Here is a 17288-nt window from a genome sequence, read left to right on the forward strand (position 1 = left end):
TATACCTTTATTTTATGCATTTTGAAACAAGATGTACTGAATTATTTCCCCATCCATTAATAGTTGGCAAGTTTGTGGTCGCAAGACGGAGGGAAAAGTTTTAGGGAAACGCTAATTTGAGTTTTTCAGGCCCAGCAAAGTTTCTCTGACAGAGAAAGCTTCGACCAAAACGAAACATAAAAAGCCATTGTGGCAAAACCAAGGCGTCCGTGGTCCTCATCATGGTGGACCAGTTTTTGAAGTTTGTTCACTTCGTTTGCTCTCCCCAAACTACCCTCCTGGAAAGAGACAGCGGAGCTCCTGTTCCTCCACGCCTTCCGTCTGCACGGCCTGCCCCTGGAGGTGACCAGGGGCCGTGGCCCTCAGTTCTCCAGTCGCTTTTAGAGGTCATGCTGTCCGCTCTGGAGGCCAAGACCCAGCTGCTGTCTAGCTTTCACCCCCAGACCGCCGGCCAGACTGAGCGGACGAGCCAGGAGCCGGCAAAGACACTGCGCTGCCTGGTGGAGAAATCCCTGCCCTCCTGGGAGGCCTCGCTCCCCTGGGTGGAGGATGCACATCATTGCTCCTCGGGGCCGCCATGTCCTGACTCCATCTCCCATCACACCCCCCACCTTCTCAATGCCTGACTCCATCTCCCATCACACCCCCCACCTTCTCAATGCCTGACTCCATCTCCCATCACACCCCCCACCTTCTCAATGCCTGACTCCATCTCCCATCACACCCCCCACCTTCTCAATGCCTGACTCCATCTCCCATCACACCCCCCACCTTCTCAATGCCTGACTCCATCTCCCATCACACCCCCCACCTTCTCAATGCCTGACTCCATCTCCCATCACACCCCCCACCTTCTCAATGCCTGACTCCATCTCCCATCACACCCCCCACCTTCTCAATGCCTGACTCCATCTCCCATCACACCCCCCACCTTCTCAATGCCTGACTCCATCTCCCATCACACCCCCCACCTTCTCAATGCCTGACTCCATCTCCCATCACACCCCCCACCTTCTCAATGCCTGACTCCATCTCCCATCACACCCCCCACCTTCTCAATGCCTGACTCCATCTCCCATCACACCCCCCACCTTCTCAATGCCTGACTCCATCTCCCATCACACCCCCCACCTTCTCAATGCCTGACTCCATCTCCCATCACACCCCCCACCTTCTCAATGCCTGACTCCATCTCCCATCACACCCCCCACCTTCTCAATGCCTGACTCCATCTCCCATCACACCCCCCACCTTCTCAATGCCTGACTCCATCTCCCATCACACCCCCCACCTTCTCAATGCCTGACTCCATCTCCCATCACACCCCCCACCTTCTCAATGCCTGACTCCGTCTCCCATCACACCCCCCACCTTCCAGGCATAGGGCCTGACTCCATCCAGTGTTCCATGTCTCCAGACTTGAGCTATATCTCACATCCCAGATTTTGTTTCTGTTTATCTGCCTGTTTGGACTGCCTTACTGTTATCGACCTTCTGCCTGTGACCACGACTACGTTTTGGTTTTCTTTAATTTTATGTGTGAGGTACCGTTCAGAGGACCCAGACACAGACCAGGGAGTATGCAAAAATGTTGTTCTTTAATCAGTCCAGGATCAAGCCAGGTAAACAGAGTTCAAACAATCCCAGAATCAAGCCAGGTAAACAGAGTTCAAACAATGCCAGAATCGAGATTCAAAATAATGGTCAAAAAACAAAGCAGGGGCCTATAATCTGAGAGTCACAAGCTGGAGTACAAAAAGGGCCAAAACGAATAATCAAATAATCAAACAAGCAAAAAAAAAAACAGAAGGATAAGGCAAACTCGTGTCGTTCTTGAATCTCAAATATACAGGCTTACTATGAATTGGCAACCCGATATTGATCAACGTTCAGACAAAGAACAATGCAGAGACAGGTGTTTAAATACCAAGACCAGACCACACTAGGCGGGGCACGGGAGTGAGGTGGGCTAAACAAATGGACAACATGCGGAGAACATAATAGGGTACTGATATAATAACAAAGAGGAAACGACCCCACATGAAAGACATTCGGCTCCGGATTAGGACGTGGACATTACATAGTGATAGAACAGAGAGGCGGAGTTACAGAGCAGACTAGAAATGGGAGATAATTGTTTGTAAGTTATAGTAAGTGTATAAATCTAAATACCCAAAATAAGTGACTGTTAGTTTATTAGTTAGACAGACAGTAAGTGTGTTAATATAGTATATTAGTACTCAAGGGCATAGGTTTCATTTCAACATTGGGTGTTCTCCCCCAGGAAATTTTGAGCATCTCTCACTTAATTTCCTGCATTCTGGTGAATTTTTATGAACCAATTTACTCCTCTTCTGCATCAATTTATCTTCACATTTACCTCAGTCCAGCTTCCTCATTGTTCGCCGCATATCTTTCAGACCGTTTGCAAACACAGCGAACAGAATGCTAACGGAAAAAACTTTAATTGTTTGCAAACGTTCGCCTGTTTGCTGAACGCACCTCAGATAACTTCAGGCACAAGTTATAAACTAGATAACGTTAGCGTTTCATCCGCATATACTCTCATTCAGAAACACTGAAGGTAAAACAAGCGTGATAGCTATTTACACTTGATTCATGACACTATCATGCTTCCGCAACGGTAGACATATCGCAACTGCGGGTGTATGAAATAATTGTAAAATAGGCAAAAAGATATCTAAGCGTTTAGACCCTCTGTGCTGTTATTTATACCTGTACTGGGGAGGAGGTTATCATTCATTATGTTTTGGGGGGACAAATTCACCTCTTCTAAATATTGAAAGTCCTGACGCAATTCTATACCGTTTATAAACGGCTTATCCATTTCGGCCGATCATTTGCGTTTGCCGGCCGGCGTAAGCTGCATCGCTGTGTTCACCTGTCATACGCCATCGTCCGCAGGTGTGCTCGTTAACTTCTCATAGTTTAATGTGCGCGACTCGCCCCCATTCAGTGCTAGACTGCGTCCCACAATCTTTCACTCCACCATCCTTTACTCCACTCCCCCAGGGCCACTCCTCCACTTCTGCGAAATAATGTGGCGCAAAGGAGTGCTGTATGCCTATACACTTTCCGTCTATTGGGACGCACCTGTAGTGTAGGTGCATAAATGCTTTTGTTTTTTCAGTCCTCATCGTCGATGGAAATGTAACTTCACCTTTCCCGCAGCGGACATCAAGGTAAGTTATTCACATGAATGGTGGCGCTGGTTTGATTAACTTTGTTGTAGTATTTCTTTTTTAGTTTTACTTCTGACACTATTTTATATAAGGAGAACGAGGAGGAGGCCGATATAACAGGATTAGTCGTTTAATAGCGTCTCTCCAAACCCCTCCTTGTACATCGGGTTATTCTTCAAGGGTTCCGATTGTATCTGTAAACACACTAAGACTCTGAACTGTACTGGGCTCTCAGGTCCTCTTAGCACTCATACTTGTGTTTGATTTGCTCTTCGTTGTACGTCGCTCTGGATAAGAGCGTCTGCTAAATGCCTTGTAATGTAATGTAATGTAATGTAATGTGATGGGTTATATCTCTCAAGGCTCGGAATGTATTTCTTTGCCTCTGATTTGCTACAATTTTAGATTTGAAATCACACAATTAACATGTGATTAAAGTGCAAATTTTCAGATTTTATTAAAGGGTATTTTGTATACACTTTGGGTTCCCATGTAGAAATTATAGCGGTGTTTATACGTAGCCCTTCCATCTCAGGGCACCGTAACGTTTGGGACAAAGTGGAGTGAAGTATGCATTTTCAGAATAATGGGACGCACCCATTGGCTGTATCTGAAATGGCTCACTATTCACTTATTACTAATCCCTACTTTGTGAATATCAATTTAATACGCTACACAGGTTTATCTAAAAAAAATTAGAATACCGTGGAAAAGTTACTTTTTTCTGTTATTTAATTGAAACTTTCACATATTCTAGATTCATTACACATAAAGTGAAATATTTCAATTATTTATTATTTTGAATCTCGATGATTATCTATGTGGTTCAGGTCAATCAAGCACAGTAATACCATGGTCAGCAAACCAGTTAATAGTAGATTTGGCACTGTGGGCAGATGCCAAGTCCTGCTGGAAAAGGAAATCAGCATCTCCATAAAGCTTGTCAGCAGACGGAAGCATGAAGTGCTCTAAAATCTCCTGGTAATCTGCTGTGTTGACTCTGGACTTGATAAAACACAGTGGACCAACACCAGCAGATGACATGGCACCCCAAATCATCACTGACTGTGGAAACTTGGACACACTGGACTTCAAGCAACTTCCAGTCAACTTTCCATGAATATGCGTTGATACAACACTCTGCGAACAGCCAGCCCTTTCAGCAACGACCTTCTATGGCTTACCCTCCTTGTGGAGGGTGTCAATGAGTGTCCACTGGGCAACTGTCACGTCAGCAGTTTTCCCCATGATTGCCCGACCATGTATTGAGAGCATAAATGAACATACTTTTCAGAAGATCGACATTTCTGTATTATAAATCTTTTTTTTGACTGGTCTCATGTAATATTGTAATATTTTCAGATACTGGAGCTGTAAAACGTAATCGTCAAGATTAAAACAAAAAAAGGCTTGAAATATTTCACTTTATGTGTAATGAATCTAGAATATAAGAAAGTTTAACTTTTTGAAACAAATGACCGAAAAAAAGAAACTTTTCCACCATATACAAATTTTTTGAGATGCACCTTGTATAGTTAACTAAATAAAGAGTGAATTTGGACAGCAGACGTCGTATTTTGCAATATATCCGCGTAATCGCGTATAAGGCTATGCACTGCAGGATCTTGCCGCAAATCCATTAACAAACATAGGTCTATACAGCCTGTTCTTAAAAACCCTCATTTCCATCTTACAATGCCCAGTGAAGATGCAGCTCCCTTAACCCAGATATGGCGTTCAATTTGTCATTTTTCTTCTTTTAAAAAAAATAAATAAAATTTTTAAGCATGGCCGTGGCTTATTTTATGTGTCTAATATGTAAAAGAACATATTTTTATGGAGTAAATATCTACAACACACCCTACACCTTTCTATACAAAAAACACTGGTTTAGAAGAATGCTATTACCGCTTTTAGTCGATAGACTGAATGTAGCCTACTCGTTCATCACAAATTACGTTTATTTCTTGGTTTACTATTCACTACATTAGGGTGAATTCAGATTCAGAATTTGGGACGCATTAAGTATTTTGAGTTTTTCGCCTTGACTAGCTAATCATTGTCATTCAGCATTTTCACCTCAAATACCGTGTATATAAATTGATCGTGGTCACATGACATTTATTCTGTGACTCACTCATTGAAGTGGGCGTGGCGATGGTCACCCAGGAAGTAGCCAGGAGACAGGGTACCGGGACACAGTGTAGCATTTGGGCCTTATTTGTTAAGATGATTCAAATGTCATGCATGATACTGATTATCAAGTATAAGATATTACTGCAACAAAATAAAGTAAAACATTTTGAATATAATTTTTTCCTTCTTTAAATCTTTTTATTTTCAGGCTGTCCCAAATTATCTTCACGTGTATGGTAATTAAGTTCATGAATGAAAAATAATATAACATGGCTGAAATTTGAGTGTGTGTAAATAAATGTCACTCTAACATCATTAATATCATTAAAAACTTACAAACTAAATTATCCAACTGTATATATAATTTTTATACATGGTTTGTGATATGGTTTGTGGCTACGCCACCTAGCAATACGCCTTCTTTGGCATGTCATGTTTTATTTACATTATTTTAATGTCTTTTCAATCAGGGTCGATTTGCCAGAAGCACCATTACTGGTGGGTGTAATTCACTATTTTCTCTGATTAGCTGATGTTTTCAATAAAAGCGCAACAACAAGCAAAACGCACCAACACTCAGTACACCAGTGGTTTCTTTCTTTTTCAGGTCATTCCAAGTTGTTGTACAAGCTATCCTCAATGCTTGTGCAATGGATTTCCCCTCTTATAGCTTGCCTTTCTCCCAAAGACAGCTCTCTGGTCTTGATGTTGGTTTATCATTTCTAACACAAATGGGTGGTCTGATATAAAAGGTGATGTTCTTAGTTGTTTAACAAATCTAGACAAAAATACCAGGAAATAAAGGCTGAATTTCAGATCTGTCATCTCATCTACATCTTTTGACCTCAAACTCAATTGTCTTCAGTGTATAGCAAAAACAAAGAAATTGCTATTCAAATATTTTTGGAGGGGACTGTAGAACTCTCATAAAATGAGGAACCTCTAACCTGCCTGGTGTGGGAGATTGAACCTAAAGAGTGCAATCACGTGCAATATCAACCTATAATCACGTGCAATATCAACTCATTATCATGTGCAATATCTCCCTATAATCATGTGCAATATCTCCCTATAATCATGTGCAATATCTTTTTTTTTTTTTTTTTCCAGATTTTTCTCTTTTTCTCCCAATTTGGTAGCCAATTGTACCTCGTCTGATTCAATTGGAGGTAGTCGTATTAGATGTACCACCCGTACCCCATCCCTGGGCGGCCCGAATGAGAGCGACACGCCTTCTTCAAGCCGTCTCGTCTCGTGCCCGTTGCCGTGATTCCGAGGCGCCCGAGGTGCTTATTGTGCGGCGATCTAATAACCCTGCCAAGTCCCTCCCTCTGGAGCAGCGAGCCAATTATTGCTGCCCCACGTGAGCCGGCCAAACTTGGCTTTTGGCAGGACCGAGAATCGAACCCCGGTGTGCAACTGCAGCAAACTGCAACCGCAAGTCTGCTGCGTCTTAGCCTGTTACGCCACCGCGGCTCATCATGTGCAGTATCTACCTATAATCACGTGTAATATCAACTTATAATCAATATCTACCTATAATCACGTGTAATATGTAACTATAATCATGTGCAGTATCTACCTATAATCACGTGTAATATCAACTTATAATCAATATGTAACTATAATCATGTGCAATATCTACCTATAATCACGTGTAATATCTACCTATAATCACGTGTAATATCAACTTATAATCAATATGTAGCTATAATCATGTGTAATATCTACCTATAATCGCGTGTAATATCTACCTATAATCAATATGTAGCTATAATCATGTGTAATATCTACCTATAATCACGTGCAATATCTACCTATAATCATGTGCAGTATCTACCTATAATCGCGTGTAATATCAACTTATAATCAATATGTAACTATAATCATGTGCAGTATCTACCTATAATCACGTGTAATATCAACTTATAATCAATATGTAACTATAATCATGTGTAATATCTACCTATAATCACGTGTAATATGTAACTATAATCATGTGCAATATCTACTTATAATCACGTGTAATATCTAACTATAACCATGTGCAATGTCTACTTATAATCACGTGTAATATCTAACTATAATCATGTGCAATATCTACCTATAATCACGTGTAATATCTAACTATAACCATGTGCAATGTCTACTTATAATCATGTACAATATCTACCTATAATCACGTGTAATATCTAACTATAACCATGTGCAATATGTAACTATAATCATGTGCAATATCTACCTATTATTTTATCTCCTTGTAGGTAGTTTATCAGAAGTAGTATGGGCATTGTATGGACCCAAGGCATCTTTTATGACAAAGTAATATTTGGGGTACACCAAATAATATAAGATACAAAGTATCTACATTTGGTTTTGTAATATACATAAACTGTACGCGATATGATCACAGTATTATACAGTACACTAATTTTTTTATTTGTGTGTGCCTGGTTGCACCAGACTACATGTATTGATATAGATTTATACAGAACAAATTAATATTGATTGTACATTAACCAAACTTATCGATAATTACTACTGTTATACTCACCTTCAATGCACTATGTCCCCTCAAAATAAACCTTGCTGTCTATGTGTCTATTGTGCTAAACCTCTCATTTACATGCAGAACAGTGAATACTTACAATAGCTTACATGTACATGTTCATTTGACAGATTTTTAAGCAGAAACATTAGATTTTCCTTAAGTGTAGCAGTCTCAGGTTGGATTTTAGTTTTTTGAATAATCTGGTAATATTTAAGTTGTTTATGTGTTCCAATGGATTCTACGGAGAGCAATCCCCTCTGTTGGGAAATGCTCCAGGCCCATTACTGATATGTACCATAGATATGTTGAGTGTAATCAGTCCTCCTTTGTTTTCTTTCTAGGTGGGTGATTTCCAGCAGAGAGCAGCTTCACCATCTCTTTACCACCTCATTCAGTCAAAAAGAAGAAAGCAGGACCCCTCCCTCTAACAGGAAGCACAAGCTTGCACTTCAAACCGTCACATTTTCCCTCCTATTCAGACGTCAGTTACTTACTAATCTACGACTGTCAGTACCTCTCGTACTTGCAGTTTACCATGCAGAAAACCCCCAAAGTGTAAACTGCATGCATCTAGCTTTTGAGTGCATCTGAGAACTGTTCTGAAAGGATAACATTCCCTGCCTGAATAGGTCATGCACTTTGTTTCTGATACAATCCTTTCAAACCCTCGTCTGAAGTCAAACCCTCCATTGAGGAAGCTCTCCCTCCTTTTTGCAACTTTCCAGTCTGTAAACACATATCATTTACAAAATGGTGGACCTCAAGAATCCGAGAAGAAAGCTTTTGATTGTGCTGTTCTGCTTCTGTGCTACTACCATAGTTTTATTTAGCTCCAGCAATACGTCATCATACTTATCACAACTTGTCTCTCGGTGGTCCGACAAACCCGTTTCCAGGGCACTGTGTGCCTGCCGCCAGTGCATCTCTGTTGAGGATGAAGACCCCTGGTTCATGAAGCGCTTTAACACGTCCATATCGCCACTCTTATCACAGAAGAACGCCATGCTGTCTGACGACACCTTTAAATGGTGGCAGGTAAGCACGCACACAAAAAAGTACCTATGATGCTGGAAATCATCCAAAAGCTGACCTGCTGGCTCAGTCTGCACGCTAAAGCCATAGCACTGCCTGGCTCATTCTGCACGCTAAAGCCATAGCACTGCCTGGCTCATTCTGCATGCTAAGGCCATAGCGCTGCCTGGCTCATTCTGCATGCTAAAGCCATAGCGCTGCCTGCCTCATTCTGCACGCTAAAGCCATAGCACTGCCTGGCTCATTCTGCACGCTAAAGCCATAGCACTGCCTGGCTCATTCTGCATGCTAAAGCCATAGCGCTGCCTGGCTCATTCTGCATGCTAAGGCCATAGCGCTGCCTGCCTCATTCTGCATGCTAAAGCCATAGCGCTGCCTGGCTCATTCTGCATGCTAAAGCCATAGCGCTGCCTGCCTCATTCTGCTGCATTGCTCTTTTTGGCATGCTGTTGTTTCACTGCTGCTGTTGCTTGTATTACATGCTTGTTACTGCATTTGCATTGCAATCGTGTCTTCAGAAGTTTGTTGCTCTCCCACCACCACCCCAGCATCCAACTGTGAGCTTCTAAAGACCCCCATGGGTGGGGGGGGTAGTCACTCCCTGTTTTGGCTGGCTTACAACAGGGAGTCATTTATTATGAGTCTTCTGACTGAACTGTGTATGTGTGTGTGTGTGGGTGTGTGTGTTTTGGTTTTGGTCTGTTGACAAATGTAATTGGAGAAAAACCATGTAAATACAGCATAACCTGCCATCTGCCTAAGAAAGGCTTTATTCTGCTCCCATAGCTACCGTTGCTCTTGTTGATTGACTCTTGAGCAGCTGAGAGTCACTCTTGTGTGTCTTTATTGTGTCCCCAGAGGCTACAGACTAAGCAAAATGCCAACTACAGTGCTGTGGTGCAGAAACTATTCCAGGTCGTCCCTGGGGAGGGACATTATAACGACTCAGGGCCCAATCGCTGCAGGACTTGCGCTGTAGTAGGGAATTCTGGGAACCTCAAGGGATCTGATTACGGAGCCCTCATTGACTCCAATGACTTCATCATAAGGTGACAGACTCAGCCTGAGCTGACCTAAAAACAGGTCAGGCTGAGGTATTGTGGGAAGTGGAGTCCCACAAGGATCGGTGCTGGGACCACTGCTCTTCCTCATTCATATAAATGACCTTGACAGGGACATTTAAAGTACGTCAGTTAAATTTGCAGATGATACAAAACTAGAAGGTTTAGCTAACAGTTTGGAATCTATTGTAATCCAGGAAGATTTAAACAGAATCCAAAAGTGGATATGTAGTGGAGGCAGAAATACTGGGGGTTTTCAAGACCAGGCTTGATATGGTGCTAGATACCATTTAGCTGTTAGGCAAACTAAGCAGTAGGTACACTTTAGTGGTAGGATAAGGTCAGCATTGCTGGTCTGAATGGCCTGTTCTAGTTTTATTGCCCTGCTTTGCAAATAAGAGGCTGATAAACATCTAAACTGCTGTTCTCACTTTTAATCGTCTTTAACAATCTGGCATTGCAGTTTTGTGCTTTCATTTTTTCACAGTATTTTGTTTCTATAAATATGAATGCAACAATAATTTGGGACATCAACGACTGAGCTACAAGGGGGCAAAGTGGATATGATTAACCCTGATTAACTATTAAAAGCTGAGCCAGAATGTCCTACCATGTGTTCTTCCAACTCCTGAATTCAATAGAAATGTTAATTGAATACCAGTTAGTGTATTTTCTGTGGCAATAGTATAGTCTCACATCACGTTACAGAAACCATAATGATGTTTCTTGGTTGTATGGTAAACTTGGGCCACAAAAATGCAGCTATCATGATTGCATTGTCTAAAATCAATGTCAAGACTAGTTTACATAGCAGTCAGTTCTCTAAAAGCGATACATATTGTCTCTGCAGAATGAACAAAGCTCCCATTTTGGGCTATGAAAAGGACGTAGGGAACAGAACCACCCATCGTGTCATGTACCCAGAAAGTGCCACAAACCTGCAAAAGGACACGAGCCTGCTGCTGATACCATTCAAGACTTTGGATCTGGAGTGGATCACTAGTGCTCTGACCACAGGCACTGTGAAACGGTAGGTGGCCATGGGCTACATTGGGAATGCATTTGTGTTTGAACATTGATCTAAGAAGCTGAATGCAGCTCTGAGAAACAGGAGCCCTTGTCAGAAGCTGCTGTAGTGCTCACTCACTTTGTTTTCGGATGAAAAAGAAGCAACAGTTTTCATCATTACGCTTTGCATTTAATGTTCGGGTGAGGGCTAAAATTAGCTAGACAGACAGTTATGCACAAAGAAAGGGAAAAAGGGCTCCTTTATCAGCTCTTGGTTCAGTGCTGCCATGGATGCTCCAAGTGTCCTGCCCTGGGGTACTAGTGGACTCTGTGATCTTGTGGATCGTCATTGGACTAAGTGCCACCCAGCAGGCTATTGACATCTCTCTGTTTTCAACAGCACCCGGATGCCGGTGATGGCCAAGATTAATGCAGACAAGAATAAGGTGAAAGAGTCTTGTGTCGCACTTTGTTCCAAGATGCTTTTGTGTCTGTGTGTGTGTGTGTGTGTGTGTGTGTGTGTGTATGTACAAGTGTGTGAATATACAAATATCACATGTAGTATGTCTCTTGTGCTCATTCTGTGACTTTTATGATTTATTTAAACACAGGTGTTAATATACAACCCCACGTTCTTAAAGTACGTCTATGATGTTTGGCTTGAACGCCATGGGAAATATCCCTCCACCGGCTTCTCAACCTTGATGTTCGCCATCCACGTATGTGATGAGGTAAGCACATATTACACATTTTAACAAACTATCTAATAAACAAACTGGCTTTATCCAATTTACCCAAGAAAAAAAGAAAAAGCAAAGTGCATCACCTCCATCACGAAGACTACATTTTCCCATCTCTGTAACATTGCACAACTGCCCATCCCTTTCCCTCAAAGACGCTCAAACCCTGTCCGCGTTACTGCAATGCCCTTTTCTGTGATCTCCTGGATAAATCTCTCCATAAACTGTAATATATACAAAACTCTGCTGCCAGAATATTCACACAAACCAAGAAATCACATCACCCCCACCCTCAGTCAGCTGCACTGCTTCCCCATCACCTGACATATTCATTACTAAATCCTTCTCACCCCCTAAAGAGCACTAAAAGGTTTGGCTCCCTCCTACCTCACTGAGTCACTCCTCCCCACTGGACTCTGGTGGCCCCCCAAAACCTGGCTCTTCTCCTAATACTATTCCCTCACTCAGTACCTTAAAAACCTGCCTCTTCTCCCAACACTGTTACCCTCAGTACCCTAAAAACCTGCCTCTTCTCCCAACACTATTCCCCTCACTCAGTACCCTAAAAACCTGCCTCTTCTCCCAACACTATTCCCCTCACTCAGTACCCTAAAAACCTGCCTCTTCTCCCAACACTATTCCCCTCACTCAGTACCCTAAAAACCTGCCTCTTCTCCCAACACTATTCCCCTCACTCAGTACCCTAAAAACCTGCCTCTTCTCCCAACACTGTTACCCTCAGTACCCTAAAAACCCGCCTCTTCTCCCAACACTGTTACCCTCAGTACCCTAAAAACCTGCCTCTTCTCCCAACACCGTTACCCTCAGTACCCTAAAAACCTGCCTCTTCTCCCAACACTGTTACCCTCAGTACCCTAAAAACCTGCCTCTTCTCCCAACACTGTTACACTCAGTACCCTAAAAACCTGCCTCTTCTCCCAACACTGTTACCCTCAGTACCCTAAAAACCTGCCTCTTCTCCCAACACTGTTACACTCAGTACCCTAAAAACCTGCCTCTTCTCCCAACACTATTCTCCTCACTCAGTACCCTAAAAACCTGCCTCTTCTCCCAACACTATTCCCCTCACTCAGAACCCTAAGCTTCTCCAACTTCCCTTTGTTTCCTCCTCTCCTGGTTTTGCTTTTCATTTCAGTAATTTATTTATTCATGTTTAACAAGTTTTAGGTGCAGTAGTGGGAAATAAGATGCCATGATGGACATTTGTATGCATCTGTGTTCTCGTCTTTTCATTTCTTTTAAAAACACACACACAAAATCAAGTTCCAGTTCCACACCCATGCACATACACTCAGTGAGCACTTTATTAGGTAGACCGGTACACCAGCTTCTTAATGCAAATATTTAATCAGCCAATCATGTGGCAGCAACTAAATGCATAAAATCATGCAGACATGGTCAAGTGGTTCAGCTGTTTTTCAGATCAAATTTCAGAATGATGCAGAAATGTGATCTAAGAATGATTGACTGTGGAATGATTGTTGGTGACAGACAGGGTGGTTTGAGTATCTCTCATGCACAGCAGCCTTTAGAGTTTACAGAGAATGGTGCAAAAAACAAAAAAAATCCAGTGGGCAGCAGTTCTGCAGACAGAAACGCCTTATTAATGAGAGAGATCAGAGGAGAAGGGCCAGATTGGTCAAAGCTGACAGGAAGGTGACAGTAACACATATAACCACACATTGCAACAGTGGTATGCAGAAGAGCGTCTCTGAACACACAAAGCATCAAACCACTAAGTGGATAGGCTACAGCAGCTGGAGACTTAATAAGTCCAAAAAATATGTCTAAAAATACATAATAAAGTGCTCACTGGTGTAGGATATACAATCATAATTATATTGTTGATGATAATACAGTCACTACCAACAACTGGACTCTATGAAATCTACTCAATTTAACATCAAACTGTCCATCTGCGTCCTCTTGGTCTCAGGTGAATGTTTTTGGATTTGGAGCATCCAAAGATGGAACCTGGCAGCATTACTGGGAGAAAAACAAATTTAAACGTACAAAGCCAACCGGAGTGCATGCTGGAGACTATGAGTCCATGGTCATGAAGCTTCTGGCCTGTGAAAAAAAATTGAAGTTGTTTGAAGGGAGATGAGGGCTGTGAAATGAACAGGACTGCCGAACGTCCTTAAAGGCTGAAGTGAGAGCAGCACTGACTTCCGCAATATGATATATAAACAAGTAAAACTAGATATGACATATAAACAAGTAAAACTAGATATGACATATAAACAAGTAAAACTAGATATGACATATAAACAAGTAAAACTAGATATGACATATAAACAAGTAAAACTATATATGACATATAAACAAGTAAAACTAGATATGACATATAAACAAGTAAAACTAGATATGACATATAAACAAGTAAAACTAGATATGACATATAAACAAGTAAAACTATACATGACATATAAACAAGTAAAACTATATATGACATATAAACAAGTAAAACTATACATGACATATAAACAAGTAAAACTATATATGACATATAAACAAGAAAAACTAGATATGACATATAAACAAGTAAAACTAGATATGACATATAAACAAGTAAAACTAGATATGACATATAAACAAGTAAAACTATATATGACATATAAATAAGAAAAACTATGTATGACATATAAACAAGTAAAACTATATATGACATATAAACAAGTAAAAGTAGATATGACATATAAACAAGTAAAACTATATATGACATATAAACAAGAAAAACTAGATATGACATATACACAAGTAAAACTAGATATGACATACACACGAGTTAAACTAGACATGGCTCAGGCAGTAAGAGCAGTCGTCTGGCAGTCGTAGGGTTGCCCGTTCGATCCCCCGCCCGGGCTGTGTCAAAGTGTCCCTGAGCAAGTCCCTTGCATGGCAGCCAATCGCCGTCGGTGTGTGAGTGTGTGTATGAATGGGTGAATGGAGAAGCATCAATTGTACAGCGCTTTGGATAAAGGCGCTATGTAAATGCCAACCATTTACCATTTATAGATATGACATATATTAAGTAAAACTAGATATGACATATACACAAGTTAACCGAAATATGACGTATAAATGGGTAATTTTAGAAGGGCGGGGAGTCAAATTGACCGATTTGAAATGAGGACCGCACTGCTGGGTGATAAGGATGCTGATTGGAGGGGAATGGAGAATTGACAGATTTTTGACCAACATACACGCCCTCTGGTCCACAATGATGTGAAATCAGAGAAGTGGATGAAAAAAAAAAAAAGGAAACAAGTATAACAGTCTTATAAAAATGTTTGGAATACTTTAACATGTGTTTGTTTGACTAAATAGGGGAAAAAGTACATTTTGACTTCAGCTCATCTATAACATGCTCTGTTTTGAGGGAATAATTTAATCAAGTAAATGAAATCATGGCGGCATGGATGTTGCAGTGGGTAGCACTGCCGCCTCACAGCAAGGAAGTCTTGGGTTCTGAATCCCCTTCCGCCGATTTGCGTGGGTTTCCTCCGGGTACTCTGGTTTCCTCCCACAGTCTGAAGACATGCAGTTTAGGCTGATTGGAGAGTCTAAATTGCCTGTAGGTATGAGTGTGTGTGTGAGTGAATGGTGTGTGTGCCCTGCGATGGACTGGCGACCTGTCCAGGGTGTATTCCTACCTTTCGCCCAATGTATGCTGGGATAGGCTCCAGCCCCCCTGCGACCCTGTTCAGGATAAGCGGGTTAGGATAATGAATGAATGATAAATGAAATCATGAAGTTCTATCAATAAATTGGGACATTTTTAGTTTTAAATAGATATATAATTTTGCCTGTATGACCGGTGTACACACGGTGAATAACTGTGAGGGCTATGTCTCTATATGTGAAGTGCCTTATCAATGAAATTCCTAATGTGTAAGTAAGTAAGTGGTCTATATCAATTAATATCACAGACGCCGATGCAGTGACTATTCGTATCCTGTATGGATATGTGCATATTGTTCCATTATAATAAATGTGTCTAGTTATTTTGAACAATGTAACGGCAATTGCTATTAGCTTGATTAGCATTATCCTGAAGTAAAAACTGACGTCATCAGTTAATTAAGGCGGCCACTTCAAGAGCTTACTTAAAACTGAAAAAAAGAAAAGAAAAGAAGAAATTCAAGAACATAAATGTTTGTGATTAAAAAATGAATGAAATAATAATAAAAAGAAAAGGAGATCTTGTTGAACGTCTATGTTTTAGGATGAGACTCGAATATAGTTCACCAGAATATAGACCAAACTCTGTGGTTGATTGTTCTTCCCTTCAAATTAATGTTTGTGTGTTGAATGCCACACAAGGGCAATTTAACAAAGAATGTAATCTGAAGTGTGAACATGCAGAAACATTGATAATGCGCTATACAACACTGAGAATATTGTTCCGTCCGGGTTGGCGAACAAACTTTTTACTGTAAATTGGCTAAGTGCTGTAGCACATAATTGTATATGTGAGTGTCTCGTTAATTTTGGGAATTATGTTACCGTAAACTAAAACGTGTTCATGTGTTGAACAATTACGCTTCCTGCCTGAGCAATAAAGTAAAGAGTAGACAGTTTTAGTTTGTGGGGCCTCCAAATATATTGCAAGATTCTGAGAAAATAATATCTGTAAATAAAAACACTTTTTTATTGAACTCAACAAAGATATATATAATATCACAGGATATAAGCATATTACAGGTTGATTAATGTAATTTAATGGATGGCTAGAAAATAGCCATTACACGCAGTCTCAATGGCTTTAGAACTGGGGCTATGCTTTACATCACATTATATAAAGCAAGTGTGATTTAATAAGGCCTGAAATACTACAAAATGTGGTTTCTGATTAGCATATTCGCTGGAATGGATATGAGATTTTGCTCAAATTAAGAGAAGGTTGATAACAAACATTTTACGGTTTATGTTTACCTTCTCATTTTTTGAAAACACAGTAGCACAAATTTAAAAAAACAATCGATTGTACCATCTGTAAGTTTCTTTGTATCATTCCAGAAAACATGGCAATATATACCTTCCCAAAATACAGATATTGTTTCATCAGCATCATTACAAAATGAATCAACTTCACATTCTGCAAGATTAATAACATCGGCGCAGCAGCACCTTAAAAAAAAGACGTCAGCGTGAAAGTGACGTCATGGCGTGCATGCGTGATGACAAGCAATTTAGCTGGCTAGTTCATAAAAAGCTGTGTTTGTCTCTGTGGGCATAATATTATGAAGGAGAGCAGTTGTGATGACCTAGCAAGGGGTATTCTTTTTGAGTGTGTGTCGGAGAGATAGATAGAGTCCAATAGATAGAGAGAGAGCAAGAGAGAGTGACAGAGAAAGTATGATATTCATATTCTGCAAGAAAATTTGAGTTAACATTTGGGAGTACAAGTACAACTGCAAGAAAATAATTGTTCTCAAGGATGGAGATGAGGGGTGGGGTTTCTAGACTGAAAGCTTAATCCACATTCACAGACCCTAACCCCACAACTTTTTAATGCTTCATGCCGTACTGT

The 17288-nt window shown here is 40.9% G+C and overlaps 1 protein-coding gene across 1 annotated transcript; it reads left to right on the forward strand.

Moving 5' to 3' along the window:
• The first annotated feature begins 221 nt into the window (after positions 1–221).
• On the forward strand, positions 222–13859 carry LOC133136603 (CMP-N-acetylneuraminate-beta-galactosamide-alpha-2,3-sialyltransferase 1-like). The gene is made up of 8 exons (XM_061254239.1): positions 222–579; positions 3152–3203; positions 8787–8925; positions 9781–9971; positions 10834–11013; positions 11392–11437; positions 11603–11722; positions 13689–13859. Exons 1-8 carry the CDS (start codon positions 222–224, stop codon positions 13857–13859), a joined length of 1257 nt encoding a protein of 418 aa, XP_061110223.1.
• The last annotated feature ends 3429 nt before the right edge of the window (positions 13860–17288 follow it).

This window comes from Conger conger, chromosome 9 (assembly GCF_963514075.1).
Source record: "Conger conger chromosome 9, fConCon1.1, whole genome shotgun sequence".
NCBI classification, from domain to species: domain Eukaryota; kingdom Metazoa; phylum Chordata; class Actinopteri; order Anguilliformes; family Congridae; genus Conger; species Conger conger.

What these genes read in the sequence shown, in the direction of transcription:
- LOC133136603 (XM_061254239.1), top strand. Translation starts at nt 222, where the DNA reads ATGGTGGACCAGTTTTTGAAGTTTGTTCACTTCGTTTGCTCTCCCCAA. An exon ending in TTGCTCCTCGGGGCCGCCAT is followed by an intron (nt 580 to 3,151) that starts GTCCTGACTCCA and finishes TTGTTTTTTCAG; the next exon opens with TCCTCATCGTCGATGGAAAT. An exon ending in TTAATGCAGACAAGAATAAG is followed by an intron (nt 11,438 to 11,602) that starts GTGAAAGAGTCT and finishes ATTTAAACACAG; the next exon opens with GTGTTAATATACAACCCCAC.